Source organism: Morone saxatilis, unplaced genomic scaffold, assembly GCF_004916995.1.
Source record: "Morone saxatilis isolate NCDOM2014 unplaced genomic scaffold, NCSU_SB_2.0 Contig0, whole genome shotgun sequence".
In the NCBI taxonomy this organism is placed as follows: domain Eukaryota; kingdom Metazoa; phylum Chordata; class Actinopteri; family Moronidae; genus Morone; species Morone saxatilis.
In genome coordinates, this window is record NW_023339650.1 from 11968724 (window position 1) to 11988709 (window position 19986).

General features: G+C 44.0%; 1 protein-coding gene across 1 annotated transcript in view; it reads left to right on the forward strand.

Annotated features, from left to right (window-relative positions):
* Window positions 1-19803, forward strand: part of boc (BOC cell adhesion associated, oncogene regulated) — a 21601-nt gene extending 1798 nt beyond the window's left edge. Inside the window, exons 2-18 of the mRNA XM_035672927.1 lie at window positions 6969-7097; window positions 7590-7862; window positions 11248-11394; window positions 12302-12445; window positions 12914-13207; window positions 13869-14141; window positions 14232-14500; window positions 14596-14761; window positions 15256-15315; window positions 15635-15844; window positions 16192-16367; window positions 16476-16698; window positions 16802-16987; window positions 17079-17290; window positions 17387-17469; window positions 18050-18201; window positions 18665-19803. Coding sequence (XP_035528820.1) covers window positions 6986-7097; window positions 7590-7862; window positions 11248-11394; window positions 12302-12445; window positions 12914-13207; window positions 13869-14141; window positions 14232-14500; window positions 14596-14761; window positions 15256-15315; window positions 15635-15844; window positions 16192-16367; window positions 16476-16698; window positions 16802-16987; window positions 17079-17290; window positions 17387-17469; window positions 18050-18201; window positions 18665-18834 — 3150 coding nt within the window. The 5' untranslated portion in view covers window positions 6969-6985 and the 3' untranslated portion in view covers window positions 18835-19803. The remainder of the gene's footprint in view (window positions 1-6968; window positions 7098-7589; window positions 7863-11247; window positions 11395-12301; window positions 12446-12913; window positions 13208-13868; window positions 14142-14231; window positions 14501-14595; window positions 14762-15255; window positions 15316-15634; window positions 15845-16191; window positions 16368-16475; window positions 16699-16801; window positions 16988-17078; window positions 17291-17386; window positions 17470-18049; window positions 18202-18664) is intronic.
* The last annotated feature ends 183 nt before the right edge of the window (window positions 19804-19986 follow it).

The window sequence follows — 19986 nt, forward strand, 5'->3', positions numbered from 1 at the left end:
TGTTGATAAAAAATACATAGAAGTGTGTCTTTTAATACAGTTTTAGAGTTATGGTCAAAGTTTTTAGTTCTGCCTCTCTTAGATTGTAGTCTAGTTTTTTAGACTGCAGGCATTGTGTCTGTCTGACCAGTTTCATCATTCCTTCTATCCATCCATCCTCTCTTCTTCCCTTCTGTCCACCCACTCATCTCTTTGTCATCCATATTTCTTTCCTTCCATCCATCCATATTTCTCTTTCCTTCAATCCATATCCACCCACCTCTCCAGCTTTTCTTCCATCATCCATCCATCATTGCTTCTTTATTCTTTCCCTCAATCACCCATCATCTTACCTTCCATCTATAATCTTTTTTACATGCCTCCTTCCTTCCATCTATCCATCCTTCCTTCCATCTCTCCTCCTTTCCTCTCATCCACCCGTCTTGGCATCTTTCCTACCTTCTTCCCTTCCATCCATCCTCCATCCATCCTCCATCCCTCCCTCTGTTTTGATTGGCTAATGCTACCTTACATCCCCGTTTGGTCCATCTCTCTGGCTCAGACTCCCCCAGCAGCAGTGATGATCCCATCCTGTTCCCATGGCCCCGGTGGGCATGCTGGCATCCCACACCAGGCAGAGGAATGTGGGTGGGTGTGTTCGCCATGGCACAGTAATTAGCTCTCCGTGGTTAATTCAGCTTCGTTATCTAAATTATGCAAATGCTTCGGTGCCTAATTGATTAGAACGCCCCCCTCCTCTACATGGCGGGCCTGTCCAGATCCCTCTCGTTAATCCTCGAGACGCTCTGTAGCTCGTTAGTGTCGGTTCGGGGGGTGAAGGAGGGGTTGGCCGGGCATATAGCTCGTTAATACTTTGTGAAGCGTGTGCATGTGTGTGTGTGTGTATGTATTATGAAGGAGGAGGGGGTAAATTCTCAACCTCGTTAGGGATGCTTAGATGCTTTTGATGTGTAATTTTATGGCATGAGAACGAGTGATGTCTCGAGTGGAGGATTTGGACTGGCCCCCGCTCCACCTGTTGGGCCATGAATTTCCATGCCAAGATAAGACTCCAGAAGGTTCTCTTGTGTCCGAGAGATAGATGGGAATAGATTTAGGATTTGTTCTCTGCCAAGTTTTTGCTTATGTGAAGTACAACAGAGACATTAAGAGATTCTCCACTTCAGTTTGCATTATCCATGGTACTTTGAAGTAATATGATCTCACCATATTCATATTTGTCAAGAATTATACTTTACAAGTTCGACTTTTTATCCTTTTTTCATCTTCATAAAAGTAAAAACCAGGAAGTGACATATTGATGATATAGCAATTGTAGTTAATTTTAATCAATACGTTTGTGTATTGATTAAAAGCCCACAACAGGCCGGGCCTTATTTGCATTTTTGATGTTTGATTTTTGGTTGACAGAACTGACTTTCCTCATCTGTGATTAAGTGCTGAAACAATTACAAGATTAAGTTAGTTCATCAACTAAAATAGCTGTTTAGGAGATTAATTGATTAGTCTATTATAGAAAATAAATGGGCAACTACTTTGTTGGTCGATTAATTGTCAATTATTAAGTAAAAAATCCTAAAATTTTCTGTTCCACTTTCTCAAATAACATCTGAATATGTCAACTTGGGCTTTGGGAAATTTTGAGGGAAATTTTGAACAGCTTTTTAAAAAAAATCATTTTATGGACCAAACAATTAATTATTAATAAACCAATAATGAATAGATTCATTGATAATGAAAATAATCATGAGGTGCAGCCCCAGGCTGAATATTTTTTAGGTTTTGGACAGTTGGTTAGAGTCACCTTTGGCTCTGCGAATGAAGAAGAATAGTTAGGCTAAGCAGAAAAATAATAGTCATTAATAAGATAATAAATTGTTAGTTGCAGTCCAATCTATGCTTAACTATTATTTCCTTGTTGCTGTCTTGTTGCTCTTTCCCTGTGCGATGGTCTGACGGTAAACCGGAAGTGTTGCTCGTTTGTTAAGCAACTTCCGGACCCTCCTCATCTTCCACTCGGCACAGACCCGGGCCAAACCGAGTGCCCAGCAAACACATTGACAGAGTGAGGGGAAAATATGTTGGGACATTCAGCGATGCTCACACACGCTCTCTCGAACACACCCTCTCATTGACGAGGCCCTGCTCTCTCCTCCTGCCAGTTGACATCCTCTCTATTAATTTGAGTAGCCGTTCTGCTTTCTCAGTCAACCTCTCCACCCCCCCACTACCTCCATAAACCCCCTTCACCCATCTCACATCAATCCCTAAAGGCATTGAACCCCCCCTCTGCTCCCTGCCTCCCCAAACTCTCTACACACCACTCTCAAACCTCTTGGTCATTGAGCCCCCTCACCCCTCCTTCTCTTTGGTCATTGAGCAGGGCCCATCAGCTCTTCCCCGGGCCCTTCAGAGTAGCGTCTCCCCTTTCTCCAGGGGTCCACGGGGTCTTTGTGCGTGCACCGGCTCACTGCTTTACAATGACTCTCCACTCTATTAAGGTGCGTTCTGCCTGTTAGCGTCGCCAGGGGCAACCGGCCTCCCGCATGGCAGCTATGCGGCATGGCATTGTGGGCCGCGGGCCCGAGTGGGGCAGTTGAACCCCCGGCACTCCTCACACTTGACACCGCATGTGTTTATCTAAAGGGGGGGCTTTGTGGTGTTTTTGAGAACCTCGAGGGAGGGAGGGTGGTGGGCACTGGGTGTAAAAAGACGTAAAACTGGGGGAGGGAGGGAGGGCAAGAGGGGAGTTTGGGAAGGTGATAAATATTCAACAGCTCAGCTCCTCAGAAGGAGTTACTACCCTGCTACCCCTCCACCACCACCTCCCCTCCAGTGTGTCCTCTTCATGCCAGAAAGCAGATGGAATGTGAGAGCTCAGGGAGGAGGCTCCAGTCTGGTTTTATCCAATTAGCAGGGTTGTCAAAATGAATTTATCCACGGAGGCAGGGGGACAATGGGACTGGCAGTGGCCCGGGAGAACAGGGGCCCCAGTGTCTTTACTTAGCACGCTCACAATGAACTTCTGTCAAGTGACTCTCTCCCACAACGACAAGGCACTCGCATACCTACACTCATGATGCATGCCTGCACACCACCGCCACAACCGAGTCCTCTCCGTAATGTATACACCAAACAGGATACACACACCTGTAATAAGAGCCTAGTCTGTAGTCTTTATAACCAGAATACAAGTCAAGATGCTTTTCCATGTTTACCATTAAAATGACGCACGCTTTAACCATTTTCTTGTGTTCGTGAAAGAGATGCACCAATCCAACTGCCTTCACTCTGGATAGCTGCCGATACCAAGTACTCACATAATTTTTATGCAAGCTAACATGAGGCCCGGGATTGCTGTGGCAATTAAAACTAAATGTAACTGAATATTTATTATGACAAAGAGAAAGCAACTGTATTTAAGGTGGATCAGGGACATCATGGCCAATATCTGATCCACCTACTGAAGTCAGTATGGGCACTGATATTCCTATATTATATTCAATGCATGTATCTAACAATACGCAAAGTGTGACCACGTGAGGCCAACCTTTTGCAGGGGCTGGGTATCAATTTAACTTTTGTTTTATACTAGTGCCACTACAGTACCTGAGTTTTGATACTGATAACAAATTAGACTTTTTTTCAATACTTACTTCATAGAATATAAATTTTATCTACAAAATGCTACGTTTTCAATTTTACCGCGTCAAGATGTAAGAATTGACTTCGTCAAGTAAGTCAGATCTCACAGTAGTCAAGCGTCAGCCCCTAAACATGATTACAGAAAAAGCTTCACCCTCTTGTAATCATAATTTTGCACTGGGTCTGGCAGATTTGAACAGTTCACACAGTTCTCCTCACTGCACTGTCACTGAAGTATGTTTTAATACCACAAAGCTTCTCCCACATAGTGTTTGCCACACAGCGTTGTTCCTCGTTGGTAAATCTGAAACAAAACAGTCACAGGCACACATTAACACACACATTCTCTTGGTTCTTGATTTAGGGGAGCTGTCTTTGTGTGTGTGTGCTCTGGTTTTTATCAGTCTCGCTGATGCGTAGGAGGCTCTTCTCTCTCTCTCTGTCTGTGACTTCTCTGGGAAGGATGGATGGAAAAAGTTGGACATAGATGTCAGGCCAACTTTTCATCTTGAGGCAGGGTATCCGCTAAGCAAACACAGGACCCAGCTGACTAATGAATCAGACAGACAGACTCAGAGGAGTAAGGCTGTTTTTAGCGAGTGATGATGTACGAGGGTCCTTCTCATACCGCCAATATAACAAAACTATCTCTATCTCTGATTCTGTCTCACTGCTTTTATTTATGTGTGAAAGCCAGATATTGGACTGGTAAAAGGGTCTCAGTGGTGAGGGTTGTGTGTCCTGCTGTGTGTCCAGTTAGCAGATTGACTGGTGTGGTTTATGGTTAGTGACTCTCACAGTTGGAACAGGTGCTCGATACAGAAGTACATGTCTTTTATGGGCAGCCATTCCGGGTTGTGTCCATACAGCGACCGGCCACAGAAGCCACAGGCCTTCGGCTTTGCTCGCTCCTGGTTCCACAGTAGCTTGCTGTTTGTTTACTGAGCGATCCCACTACTGATAGGCCACTCTGAGTGGACGAGTAAGTAAATTAAACTCTACATGTATGTAGGGCTACTACTAATTTTCAATATTGTTAATGCTGAAAATGCTTGCCAGAGAGAACAGTCTAAAGCCAAAGATGTTTAATTTACAGTTACATGAATTACTGAAAAGCAGCAATTTAGAGCAAGCCAATGTTTGGCATTTTTACTATATTAGCTATAATTAATTGCTTTATGTTTACATGACTTTTTATGTTAGTATGTATGTGCAGGAGGTTGCTCATAGTGACAGAAATACTTTATTGATCCCTGTGGGGAAGTTGGATTACAGTTGCTCAAGTTGGTAAAAAAAGAAGTTATCAGAGTAGAAAGTAAGAATAAGAAGTATGTAAAGAATATGTGCATTATACTATATTATGTGAAGACATGTATAGAAATGTTTAAAATAAGACATGTAAATGTATGTATCCAGTAAATAACAGCAATATAATAAATAGATAATAATAATTCTGAGAATTGGATGTATGGATAAGTGTGCTAATGCAAGAATAACAGCGTACAGTATAATTGCAATATTAATGTCAGAGTAAACCAAAACTCACTGTTTTGAGTTTTGGTCTTGCAACAGCTTTATTTGGCTACAGCAGGCAGCTTTCTTTAGCAAAATAACCCTAAAAACCAACTGCACGCCACCTGCGCAACACCAAACAACAGACAGAACATTTAGCAACCAGATGTTTCCCTCAGGAGTTGGAGGAGGCCAAAAACGGAGCTAAAACTTGGCCCCCACACATTGAGTGAATTTGGGACTTGGAATGAATGAATGTGGGTGCTATATTGGCTGGATGTGTAAATAAGCAACTGTTTGCCAACAAGTTCGCCATATCAAATTAAAAATGTGACGTCTCTGTGTTCTGTTTACTGTTTGTTATTGCTGCCCCCTTGTGGACAACAAAATCAGTTATTACAGGTTTAATAAATTTAATAAATCGGTCGACAAATCGTTACAGGTTCTCGTTTTTGTGGAAGTTGTTCATGTCGTGAGAATTCATAATATGCTGTTAAAATGTAGCAGAGTAATGTGTGGCCTAGTGTGACACTTGGCGTAGTCAGTTAACAGCTGTTTTTCCATCAGCCTGCTGCTTTGCTCATTTTCAATAAATGTGCCAGGCAGCTAAACATTTTTACTGCTGCCATTAGATGATGGAGGTGCAATGTAAGAGTTTCCATTCTCTTACTGTCCTGCTTTGGCCCCTTGTGTGTGTGTGTGTGTGTGTGTCTGTGTATTTGGGAGTGTATTGTGTGTATGTGTGTGTGAGTGTGTGTGTATGTAGTCCCTAGTGTCTGAGCTTCATTAATCACCCCCTTGCCATAATAAGATCAGACCAAATATGTATGAGAAAGTTGTGCGCTTCCATTGTTTCTGTATCGACGCAGGACAGTTTATATGAGTATGTGCATGTTCAGCGACATGTATGTATATGAGAGGGAGAGAGAGAGGGGGAGTAATACAGATTCAGTTTTGCTGGACCACCCTCCTCATCCTGACGGGAAGTTGTTAGTTTAACCTGACAGGAAAGAATTTGGGAAACTTGGCAGCAGGCGACAAGGGAGAGAGAGAAACGCTCCCCTCTCTACATTAACTGTTAATAGACTGACCATTACCATCGTTTTCTCCATTTTCCTCCCAATACATACTGCACTGAAATATAAAAGACCCCTCCTCTCCTCCATCTCACACACACTCCTTGCTGCTGTGATATATATTTCCCCCAGCTCCCCCCCCCCCATCCATCCTGCCTCTCATTAGTTGTTCTTTGTCCCGACTCTCTGAATGCAGCCTGTGTGTTTTTCCCTTCTCCTCTTCCTCCCACCCACTCCTTCCTCCTTCTGGACCCTGTACCTGTATCGGTTACACCTGAGCGGGAAGGTGGAGGGGTCGGGTTACGGCCCGCAGAATGAGGGCGCCCCTTTGATGAGCGCAGGCTGGATGGGTGCGGGTACAGGCGGAGGAGATGGGGTCAGCGGTGAGATGGGGGCTGGCAGAAAAGAAAGGCTTTATTTGTGTCTGGAGTTTGGCTTTGCTAAGGGTACCGCAGAACTCCCCGCCTCGCCTGGGTTGTGTTTCGTTAATGGCTGCCTGTTTGTGTACGTGTGTATACAAGTAAGATAGAAGTAGAGAGCAGCTTATGCATGAATCACGATTGACTGTTTAGATGGACAATGTATGTTTGTGAGTTGAATTTTGGCGGCTTTGTTTTCCGTGCGGTTCTGTGCGTGTTTGTTTCAGTCAGAAGGAAAGTGGCTTATGCTGTTTGTTTTGAGTGAACCAAGTCTGTAAATGACCCTCTGACCCTTCTTTTTGTGTGTTTGTTTCAGGGGGTAGTGTATGGAAGATGTCTGGAAAGCGAGACTGGACTCCGTGGATGAAAAAGAGAAGAGCTCCAGTGTTGTGCGCTCTAGGTGCAGTACTACTATGCTGCCTGCAGAGCGGCACGTCCGTCCCTGGTAAGTAGAAAATAGAAAATCTGAGATGGTGAAGAACTTGATCTCTGAGTAAAATAAATGTCTGAATAAAATTACGTTTTTTGTGCCTTCAAAATGCACACTGCTGCTTTGACTCACTAGAATGCCTTTACATTAGTTTTTCCAAACACCTGGTGCTGGATAAATCTTGCCAGGGACAAAATATTCTGGCTCAGTCACAGAGAGGGAGGTGTTGTACGTGTCTGGCAGCAGAAACAGCAGTTTATTTGAAATGAACTGATGAAGCGGTGTAGTTTGCATAAGCCACACTAGCCACCATGGGTGAACTGGAAAATAAGAGAAGTATTGTATGTAGAGCTGCAACGATTAGCCTCTTAAGTGATTCAGTAAATAGAAACAAAATGAATCCGCAATTATTTTGATAATCAAGCAAAAATGGCCAAAAAAAGCTTTTCTTGGCCCGACATTGTAGTTTAATTTGCTTCTGACTGCTTTGTTTAATGTTTTCTTCAGACGAGGTGCCAATGTTCACTGAGGAGCCCATGTCTGTGGTGCAGAAGCTGGGAGGCAGTGTTAATCTGCGCTGCAGCGCCCGACCCTCCTCCGCCAACATCAGCTGGCGTCTCAACGGTCAGGAGTTCTTGGACGGAGATTTGGGTGTAGTGCTGGGGCCCAACAGCCTGTACATCCCCGCACTCTCCAACCTGACTCTGGGCAGATACCAGTGTGTGGCCAGCACCGGCGCAGGAGCCCTGGCTAGTGTGCCTGCGAACGTCACTGCTGCCAGTGAGTAGCCACCCACACAAAGCTGAGACAAATAAACACAAACACACAGGGCCCCTTTTTGGTTTGTCGGAGTATCCAAAGAACGCCTTTGACTTAATGTTCGTCTAGTAGAACAACAACAGTGAAGAGGCGGTATTTGTTTGCTTAAAATCTTCACCAATACACTGTAAACCTTGTATTTTTCCACTGCTTACTGAGGTCCAGCTATAATTCTGATGACGTTGAGAAACTGTTGCACATCATTGATTAGTGATATTAGCTCCAGAAAGTCAGGCAGTATTTATTCGGTGTAGTCAGATTACAGCTGTTTTTTATGCAGTGTCATAGTGATCTAATGGAGTTAAAGTGAATTATTCTCACTGCTGACGTTTTTAGTGCGGTGCTGGTCTGAGTGTGTGGTGTTACATTTGATATGCATCATGGGACCGAGAGGGGGGCCTGAAGCTGTGTAACCTGAGTCAGAGGAATGGAGCGGACCCCGGGGCCGTGGGCCGGTCAGAGTGGGGTAGAGGGGACCAGGACTCAGCCTGCGGGGCCCCCTGCTTCCATCGGCCCCTCTGCTCCCCACAACACCACATTCCTCTCCACAGGGCCCCGACAGCAGGGCTCGCCAGAAATTATGGCCCCGTAATTGGTTAGAAAGCTAGAGGGGGAGATAAGGTGTGTGTGTGTGTGTGTGTGTGTGTGTGGTGTTGTGTGTTGTGTTGTGTGTGTGTGTGTGTGGATATGGGTGTATACCTCACCATTAGGTTAAAAAAAAGCGCTATTAACTGTATTGTTTTACATGTACTGATGTGATGTATGAGGCTGCCATTGCTGGAGAAACTGGAGGTGTTTTAGGCCAGTCGAGACAAGATCCTCACACAAGATGAGACGTGATGTCACATTCTCTGTCTCCTTGAAGCCCTCCATAACTTCACACACACACACACACACACACTTCTCTTCCTCTGCACATGTTTCACTCCTCACCCTGTCACTTTCTCCCTTCTTTCCTTCATTATCTTTCACTTTCCCCTCCTCTTTTGTCATCTTTACCTCTCGTGTTTTTTTTGTTTCCTCTGGTTTCTGCGGAGCGTGTACAAAGGCAGTAAAAGTTATTGATAGTTCCAATAGTGGATGAATCTTGTTGAGATAACCACATGTGGAGCCAGACTGTTCGCCCCGCCTCCCTCAAAAACTTCTCTAATTTAATAACGGTCTCTCCTCGGCCACCCCGAAACCGCCTAAGGAATTGCTCCACGGGGAGTGTGTACGTGCCTGCCTTTCCATGTGAGCCCTCTTAGTTGTACGCACATGTTTTTTGTGATCAGGATAGCTTGATTCCAGACCCTCCTTGCTATCCGACTCTGAAGAATCTGTGATTTTTTGGCATAAGTTAAAAGGTCCTCGCTTGAATTCTTGTGCAGACAATCACCCTCCCATTTTTTTGCTGCAGAAAACAGACATGTATCTGCACAACGTGAACACACAACACGTTGCACAAACATGTTATAGTTCAGACACACACACACACAGGCCTCCTACTGCTACACATAAAGATGATGAATGCACTGTCTCTCTAGAAATATTTAAGTCTGCCTTGCCAAGCAGCCCTGGTGCGGGAGGTCTGCTTCACTTTATGAATATCATCAATCCTGCATCCCTGCAGGATACACACACACACAGGCACACAGGCACACACACCTGAGAGGCACCCATGCGGGGTTCTTCCTGTGAAGAATGCGGGGCGGTATGAGTTGTGGGGGGTTAAAAGGTGTAGCTGGAGGAATTTGGGAGAAGCAGACAGGAGGAGGAAGGTGGGATGGGTAGATATGAGGGGGAGGCAGGAGGAGAAGGGGGGGTGGCTGTAAAAACAGCACCTGATTGATTTAGCAAATGGAGCACCACACGGTCTCTCTTTTTAAGGCTTTTTTCCCCCTACACACACACACACACATCACACAGCAACACAACACACACCGACACACACACACAGCAACGACCACACACACACCACTTAGCTTGACATGTCCTGGCTGGGATTCTCATCTTTCAGAAAAAGAGCTGAAACAGAGTCGGAGATGCAGTTGTGTTTTGTGTGTGTGGAGCCTGATATCCCTCGTTTTCCCCCATTAAAAGCTCACAGACACAGATGGATCCAACATGCATGGTGACTAAATCAGTGGCCTGCAGTGAAGGTGTTTGTTCAGTGCTTTGAGTAAATCACTGCGATGTCCCTATCAGTAGATACCATGACCTTAAGCAAACTTTACTTATTGAATTAGAGCTGTATACAAAGTCTCATCAGCTGACTGTATATAACAGCAGATTGGTCTTCTTGCCAGAGAGAGCGGCCGGTCCAAGAAAAACACACCAGTTATAGCACCTCTGGAAAGAATGGAAAGAAGCCATGTTTGTTAAGAATAAATCAACAAAGGCTGGTAGACGTTTAATTACGTTCCTGGAGAAGTTGTATTTATGTTTCATTTCACTGCTGGACTCCTTCATGACAAATTTCTCCAGTTGTTGCTTTTTTTTTCTCCCTCCTGTGCTGTTCCCGTCCCTTTTTCTTTTCTCAGTCTCATTTTAGTTTCCCTCTTCTTCAAATCTATAAAATGGCAGCATCCCCACGCTAAAATTTTTGTGGGTTTTTCTTTTTTTCCCTCTGGCTTTTTAAGAGCAACGCATTGCTGTTTCCTCCCAAACCCAAACTGGATATCTTTCTTTGAAACTCTATAGGACGGACACCTCTCACCTTTGACCCTGTGGCCAGGCCTCCAGGCCGCTCAAGCGGGGGGGGTTTAGGAGGTCAGAGGTCACATGAGTGTCTGTGCTGTGCAGACTGTGTGTCTGCAGGACACAGCACATGGCCCCAGTAATCCCACTCGCCCCATTTCCCACAGAATCTGAACCGGCTCCAGACGCAGTATAATGTTTGACAGGATTAATGACACCTACTCGAATGTTACAGACACCACTTTTAGGCTTTGGACTTATCCAAAGTGACGTGAAATGAGTAAAACAGAAAAATTAGTTAGAGTGCCTTAAGTCTTAAGACAGATCATGTTAAGACAAGCAGTGGGGAAAGAAATCACTAAATGGAGGTAGAAGAAGTTTCTTTTTCAAAGAGAAGAGCGCATTAGAGACGTTGTGGGAATGTGGTTACGATACAATGGGGACAGGCTGATGTGAGAGACACCCAATATGGAAACAGCACAGTTACTATAGAGTTTATTATCACTCATAATAATGTGGTTTTCTACTTCTAAAGCCGAGGACTGACTGTATACATGTGCAGTTAGATGTGATTTACACTGTGAATTAAGATGATGAAAGAATGAACTGTGCTGCAACGATGTGACAACGCTGACTTTTTTCCCCCCTTCGCCTTTGTGTTTTGCAGAGCTGCGGGACTTTGAGCCAGATGACCAGCAGGAGATCGAGGTCGACGAAGGCAACACGGCTGTTATTGAATGTCACCTCCCCGAAAGCCAGCCCAAGGCTCAGGTCCGCTACAGTGTCAAACAGGAGTGGCTGGAAACATCCAAAGGTAATGAGCTGCTTCACTTCATTAGGATCTCTCCCTACTTCCCTCTTGATTCCTATGCTATCTTCATAATTTACCAGAATGCTATAATCCAGCTATCTGGCCCATCATAAAACCGGTGATAAGGGTATTATCTCGAGAATGTTGAAACATGGGAATGCAGTTGTTTATTTTTCAAACTATTTACTTCTAAGTTGCCTGGAAGAGAAGAAAAGCTCCAGTGGTTTGTGGCTGGTATGCTGATGATGCCTGGGAGCTGTAGGTACTGATATCTGCAGCTTATCTCTGAGGAAATGAATACCACATTGACGAGCATTCACTGACTGTTCTCGGTCAGACTCTGGGCCGCCACCGTGTGGTCTCTGCTGGCAGTGCAAACATGCACTGGAATGGCACATAGTACTCCGATTACACACTGTGTTTCACAGTAGGGACCTTCCTGCTTTTAAGTTTGAAAATAAGCATGTGAAACCTGATCTCATTTGTATATTTGCACTGCAGTGTGTACAGAATCCTATTGCATAGTTTTCTTTACAGTTGTGACATTAATGTAAGTTTTATATCCTGGAAAGATGGCCTCACACACACTAGTAATACTAATAATAATACAAATATTCAGAATTTTTCATCTTTGATTTTTTTTCCTTCTGTTTTTACTCTTGTTGTAATTATTATTCTTTATTGCACACTAGCCTTTATAGCACAGCCTCAAGAATATGCCATCCTGCATTTCACTGCACATATTGTACGAGCAAGAGACAAATAAAAGCCTTTGAATCTTTGTCTTCAGCCCATCATAAGTGATAACTGTCCTGACAGGAGCAGGCCATAAGTGTACGCTCTGTTCATTCTTGGGTTTGTTAGGCTTTAAGAACGCGCTCTAACATCTGTGTGTTTGTTTTTCCTGCAGGGAACTACCTCATCATGCCTTCAGGGAACCTGCAGATAGCCAACGCCACGCAGGACGATGAGGGGCCGTACAAGTGTGCCGCTTACAACCCCGTCACTCAGGAGGTTAAAACATCCATCTCTGCTGACCGCCTGCGTATACGCCGTGAGTAATCTCCAACACTCTGACGTTGAGACAGAACATAACACTTTTTATTAGCACTGCTTGTGCTAATGAAAACACAATATAAAGATGTGCAAAAAGAAGCCAAGGGTCATACTGAAATATTAACTGTGTAACATCAGGAAAGAGATCATTGCGACTGTTACTGTAGACACATGTGGTGCACATGTGTCTCACACTCACCAGCTTAGTTTGACTTTTATCATCCGATCTTGCCAGGACACATTTAGTCACAGGTGACGACGTGCACGGTTCATGCTCTTGCATCTTCAAAGGCAGAGATGAGTGCTTTGACTTCACATTGTGATTTAAATCCTTTTTGTATTCTGGGCGTAGTTTCAGCCACAACACATATACAAGTAATTCAAAGAAATGGAGAAGGGTGGGAAAATAGTTTTTCACATCATGCTGGCAAAGTATTCCTACCCTGACTGTCCTCATCTTTTCCAGGCTCCACCTCAGAAGCAGCTCGGATCATTTACCCGCCGGCGTCTCGCTCCATCATGGTGACTAAAGGCCAGCGGCTGGTGTTGGAGTGTGTGGCCAGTGGCATCCCCACTCCACAGGTTATATGGGCAAAAGATGGGCAGGACCTGCGTTCCCACAACAACACGCGCTTCCTGCTCAGCAACCTGCTGATCGACGCAGTGGGCGAGGCAGACTCTGGCACTTACATTTGCCGAGCGGACAATGGCATCGGTTCGGCCAGCTCTGCGACGGTGCTTTATGATGTACAAGTGTTTGGTGAGTAACCTGGAAGAGTGGAGTGAAGGAAAGTTGTTTTAGCATGTCCATGTGTTGGCTTTTTTTGGGGCTTTTATGAGTAGAGTCTTGTCTTTGCCGTGGATTTAATAATTAGACTGACTCCTGTTTGGCGGCAAGGGGTCTGTATGTGTGCACGCAATCGTGTGTGTTAGAAGCGGGCGGTGCTGTGTAAGAAAGTTTGTGGAGACAGAGCTCTCCGTTCTGTAGCAAGACTTGATTGAATGTGTCTAGGTTATGGATGACTGTTTTTACAGTGATTTTCTGTGTGTGTGTGCGTGTGTGTGTTGTGGGCTTGTCTCTCTGCAGCTGGCTCTAATTAAAGCCAGAGAGCTGCTGTGGCTGTAATGAGCTCTGTCTTACCCTGATTCACAAGCAGCCAACCATCAACTAGCTAGCCTGGCCCCGCCTGACTGGCTCTATATACCCCCCTTTCATACAGGCTTTGCGCATACACATGCGTCAGTGCATGATTGTGATTTTACTCACACACACACGCTCATACAAATGTGAAATTGTTGGAGCATAAACAATTTTAATCATTGGTTATTAATTTATGTCATTTATCAAGCAAAAGACACCAAACATTCAAGCTACCGATAAACTTACGAACCAGCCTGTTGACTTTGTGTTTCTCCTGCAGAGCCTCCTCAGGTGACGGTGGAGCTGCAGCAGCAGGAAGTCGTGTACGGAGAGACTGTGCGCTTCACCTGCCAGGCCCGCGGTAAACCCACTCCCTCTGTAATGTGGCTTCACAACGCTCGTCCCCTTTCCCCGTCTCCTCGCCACCGCCTTACCACCCGGGTGCTGCGTGTCTCCAATGTGGGCCCTCAGGACGATGGACTGTACCAATGCATGGCTGAGAACGGGGTGGGCAGCTCGCAGGCCTCCGCTCGCCTCATCACAGTATCAACTGGTAAGTTAGAAAGTTGGTAATTTATCAGAGATCTGATTCTTTCATTTCTTTTATTTATATTTCATGATGTATGTCTGTTTGTCTTTCTAGGGATTACATCCAGGGGGAAGCTGCCCTCCATCTATCGGCCACTCAGCCCAGATAAGGTGCTGAGAGAGCAGCCGCCTGTGAGGCCCGGGGCCACGGGCGCCATGTTGCCTCTTGACTGCTCTGAACTACCAGGTCAGATCCTGCTTGCAGATGCCCCTATCATCCTCAGCCAGCCACGCACTGGCAAAGCTGACTACTATGAACTGACCTGGAGGCCTCGAAATGAGCGAGGAGTCCCTGTGCTGGAGTATATGGTCAAATACAGAAAGGTACTGCAATCCATTCACTACATTCTCAGTTAAAATGAATCATTATATACGCTTTCTTTGTCTGTAACTCATCCCTTTGTCTCCCTCTGTCTCAGGTGGGTGACCCTCTAGCAGAGTGGACCTCCAGCAGTATCTCAGGCTCTCTCCACAAGCTGCCTCTGGTCAAGCTGCAGCCAGACAGCCTTTATGAGGTGGAGATGGCTGCCAAAAACTGTGCTGGTCTGGGACAACCTGCTATGATGACCTTCAGAACTGGCAAAGGTACGACACAATCAGATCAGTCATTAAGTGTTTTAAAGATACAATGTGGGTTGGTCAACCACTTTGGTCCTGATTGATATATCAAAGTTTTGTATTGATCACCATAAAATTATGTACAGATGTGGTCAGGGAGTAATTGGTTTCCAGAGGATGAATCTCTCTGACTTAGTGCCAGTATAAAGACATTTGTGGTTTTGAGTAAAATATTAAACTTTTGGATGGATTGCTATGAAATTTGGAACAGACCTTCATGTCCCTCTCAGGATGAATTAATCATCAACATTCCCCTCAGGCATTATACCTGCTAAACATCAGCATGTTAGCATTGGTATATTGTATTAGCATGCTGACATTAGTATTTAATTCAAAGCACAGTGCCCTAGTACAGCCACACAGAGTTGCTAGCATGGCTGTAGAAAAGAATCAAATAAAGGTTTTACAAAGGCTGTTCCTTTATTTAACACTTCTCTAACATTGTGTTTTTCTGTCTTCAGTTCGTAAAGGGCAAATTGACCCACCAAAAACCCCAGCTGTTCCTTCGCCAAGCCTCTCTCGTAAGTACCCCTCCAATCCTGTGCCTCACTATGACTCTTTGCAAACTCTACCTCTTATTAACTATACTAACTATAAGAATCACATCTACCAAAATAAATGTAAAAAGATACTGTTTTACAGCAAGAGCCTGAACTTTTAACCATTCTCCTCTCGACTAACATTTATCAACCTCTTTTTCCTTTCCGTCTCTGAAGGATGAGCTCTAAGTAAGTGCTGAATGTAATGTGTTTTGCCATCACCGTCATAATTACAGAGTGTTGTCTGAGAGTTTATGTCTTTTCTTGTCCTCTATCTGACACCATTCTTCTTCCTCTGCAGCTCCCGAAGCCCCTGACAAGCCCACAGTCTCCACGGCAACGGAAACGTCGGCATACGTGACTTGGATTCCTCGCGGTAACCGCGGCTTCCCCATCCAGTCATTTCGGGTGGAGTACAAGAAGGTGAAGAAGGCAGGAGAGGACTGGGTGACGGCGGTGGAAAACATCCCACCATCGCGGCTCTCTGTGGAGATCACAGGCCTCGAGAAAGGTCAGCCATCTTGAACAATGTTGTCATTATTCACAGCCGTTTTAATCTGACTTTGTGGAGTTGGGGGGGAGAAGTAGGATGTTGTACCATATAATTACAATGATGATGTCCTGCATAATTACACTCCCAAGGCCTGTAAATTCATCAGCATAATGAGTGTTGTTACAGTCATTTCAGTAATTGCTGCCATCAGTCAAAACCATAACTGAATTGCAGTCAACATTGCGTTTGCTCTTTTAAAAGGAAAACAAAGTAATGTGAAAACAAACATTCGTCATCACAATATAGAGCTTTATTCTCGGCAGCCCCCAGAGACACATTAGTAATGGTTATCCCTCTCCCTGTAGGTACATCCTATAAGTTTCGTGTTGTGGCGGTGAATGTAATCGGTTCCAGTCCTCCCAGTGCCCCTTCGAAGGCATACACTGTGGTGGGTGGGAGAACCCATGAGCGGCCTGTTGATGGACCTTACATCACCTACAATGAAGCCATCAATGAAACCACAATCATTCTCAAATGGACGGTGAGTGATTGGAAGAAAATATGTTGTTTTTGTCTACTAAAGTTAGTATTTTGCGGTCAATATGTTTTTCATTGTGATTGTAACAAGATTTATTTCCCTCTTCAACAGTACACTCCTGTAAACAACACGCCCATCTACGGTTTCTACATCTACTACCGGCCGACAGACAGCGATAATGACAGTGACTATAAGAAGGATGTGGTGGAGGGAGACAGATACTGGCATCAAATCAGTGACCTGCAGCCTGAGACCGCCTACGACATCAAGATGCAGAGCTTCAACGAAAAGGGAGAGAGTGAATTTGGCAACGTGGTGATCCTCGAAACGAAAGGTGAGGTCATTCTTTTGGGACATTTAGCTGTAACATGCTCTCTTTAGCAAGTCTGAACTTTCTTTTTTTTACATCTATTTTTCCACTTTTTTTCTTTCCTCAGCTCGTCCTAATCACCAGCGGCCTGATCCATCAGAGACCCCAGAACATGTTTTTGGACAGTCCAACGGACTTGTGCCGCGGCCCGGTGACCTCCCCTACCTCATAGTCGGTATTGTTCTCGGAGCCTTCGTCTTCATTATTGTCGCCTTCATCCCCTTCTGCCTTTGGAGGGCTTGGGCCAAACAGAGTGAGTGCTCCTTCCGCTTCCTTTTTAGGTCTTCAGTCATATAGTTATTTGCCTTTACATCGGTGTAATTCTCCTTTTGTGCTTACTTCAGAGCAAACATCGGATTTGTGTTTTCCTTCCGTGGCTGCCCCTGTGTCGTCGTGCCAGTACACCATGGTTCCCCTGCAGGGACTTGCCCTGGTTGGCCACTGCCCGCTGGACGGCCACATAACGGCTCCACACGGCGTCTACCCCGCCAACGGAGAATACACTCCAAACGGCAAACCTCACCACCCCACACACTGCCTGCCAGGGCTGCAGCAGGTAAAAATATGCTCACTATAGGTTGTTAATAGGCTGTCATGTTTTGAAAGTCCAGTAGTGTTGAATGTATGATCGTAATGCGCTTGTGTTTTGCAGGAGGAGGTGGACTGTGATATGGAGTGTGACACGTTGTTGCCACAGACAGTGTCAAATGGACATCTTTACCACTACTCCACCAGGTACATTCACATACACAACTCACATACAGTATGTATTGTGATTTACTGGAGGGACATTATGCAATAATTACTAAATAATCAACTAACGGGGAAGCAAAAACCACTGCTCAAAGTAGACAAAATAGATTGTTAATGACATTTTTAGATTTTGCTGAAGTGGTTTTCATGATATTTGAACTTAAATAGGAATTCGTACCTAAACTGGAGCCAAAAGAATCAGTCAATTAATCAATTAGCAGAAAATTCTTTGCTTTTTTGATAGATTAATCACCTCTGGTATTTATTGGGCAAAAATGTGCTGGTTACTGCTTTTTAAATATAATTTTCTTATAATTTTTAAATGTACCTTATTTTACATTTACATTGCCATTGTAAATAAAATATTGACAATTGTTAGTGTGTTAGTCTAACACAATGTCTACAAAGACTGTGTAGCGAAAGCCCAACACACAATCACTGTAGTTTTGTGTGTAAAATGGAAGAAATAGACTTGAAATGTAAAATTACACTTAAGTCACTTACGTCATTGATCCTTTAACATTTTATATAAACCTTTTTTTTTTTTTCATGTCTTCCTTAGTGGTTCAGATCTTCATGAACAGAGCTGCTGTCCTCCTGATGACTCCACTCTTCAGCTCCTCAACTCATCCCATCAGCACTTCAGTTCACAGGAACTGGGAGGCGATGGCAACTTCTCTGGAGGAGATAAAGCAGAGGATGGCATCACTAACAGTAAGTCTGTTGTTGACTGAAATAATAGATGCCGTTAATTGTCCATCTTTTTCACATTTGGAACATGGATTTTCTCATATGTGATGATCCTGCAGTGCAGACGTATATCAAGTGTGGCAAAAAAATCTCAATTTATAGTTAACTACATAAAAGCTTTTTTGGAGCTTTCCGCTGCATCTCACAGTCTCAAAGATGGTCTTTGGCTTCAGATATTGCTGGCAGAGATGCGGTTAAAAGATCTGAAAAAGCTTGTAAGTGGACCTCTGGTTGAGATCATTTCATGACACACTGATTCCGAGCTCAAGAGCAAACTACCACGCTTCAGTTGAAGATTTAATTTTGGCTGTTCCAATGTGTTTATCTTCATTTTCCAACCTTAGAATCAGCATCCTTTTTTTGCATACTACAAAATCAGCGTCACATTTTCTGACCAGCTCTCATTCCTTCCTGCTTCTTTCTGCAGAGCCAGCGTCCTTTCCTCTTCTCTCTCTAGAAGACGAAGGGATTTTCACCACATCATCTTCAGCAGCCACAACGCCACAATCCCAAGATACAACAATACCGGAAGTGAACATCCTCCCAAATGAAGCAACCCCTGAGGACGAAGGGGCAGGCAACACAACAGATGCATAAGAGACTGTTAAACAAACAGAAGAAAACAAGAGAGAATATTTATTTTTGTATCACAGATATTTATATATTTATGCTTTTGTACATAAGTGTCTGATTATACTGTATATAAGGTTATTTTCATATTGAAAAAAAGACTCTTTATTCATACGTCCTCCCTCTCAATACGTCATGGAGAATGGGAGCACCATCGTGTGATGCTGTCTGCATTTCCTGTGGAGGAAAGCAAGTTTGAGACGTTTTTCCTCATGTGAAGATCAGTCAGGGGACCTTAAATCTGCAGGGGATTCCCCTCAGTTTTCAGCACTTCATGTCTAGACCCTCCTCACGTCATTCCTCGCAGATATCCTCCATCCTAAACGTTTGGACTTTAGGTACTTTAGCTTTATGTTCAACAGAAACAAAGGGACATTCAAACCAGTCTGATGCTGTAATTAAGAGGTGCTTCATTGCTGTTTAGTTCCATTGCCATGTCACATTTTCAGAAATCCAACTGTGTCATTTTGTATAGCAGTAACACAAATGTATTATGCATTGTTCATCATTAGCAAACTATTAACAAGTGTATGCAACGTAAATCATTCTGTTTCAGTAGTGTGCAAGAGATTATATATTGTATAGTTATTTATTTTTTTTTGATTTTGTTATTTTTTTAAATCACTGAATGGGAGAGATTCTGGAAACTATCTTAAACTCAGTCATTGATAAGCTGAACTTTATACTGCAACCACTTCTGTGTTTACTCATTTGCTGGTTACCAAATGACTGCCAGGTGAGGGCGCTGTGACAGGTGTGTCAGTATTATTCCTCCCTCACAGGTTGGTGCATAAGTATTAGTCTTAGAGACATCCGCAATCAAAATGAAGGAGAACCTGAATCTACACTCCCCTTATAAGTGTAGCCGTTCTGTGGCTGCAAATGCTGGAGCACTATTGCATGTAAATAAAAGCTTACGAAATTTGACTTGTGTTTGGTGCATCTTTTCTTGGGATATTTATGTGTGGTAAGTACAGGCTGCACACTATGATTAAAATCCTCTTTTTTTATGCTTTGCTATGTTTTACAGTGAAAACAAATAATTTGCTTTGTAATTCTTCTACAGATGTGTCAAATTAGTTTAAAATCCAATTTGGTGGAATAAAGACACCACTACCA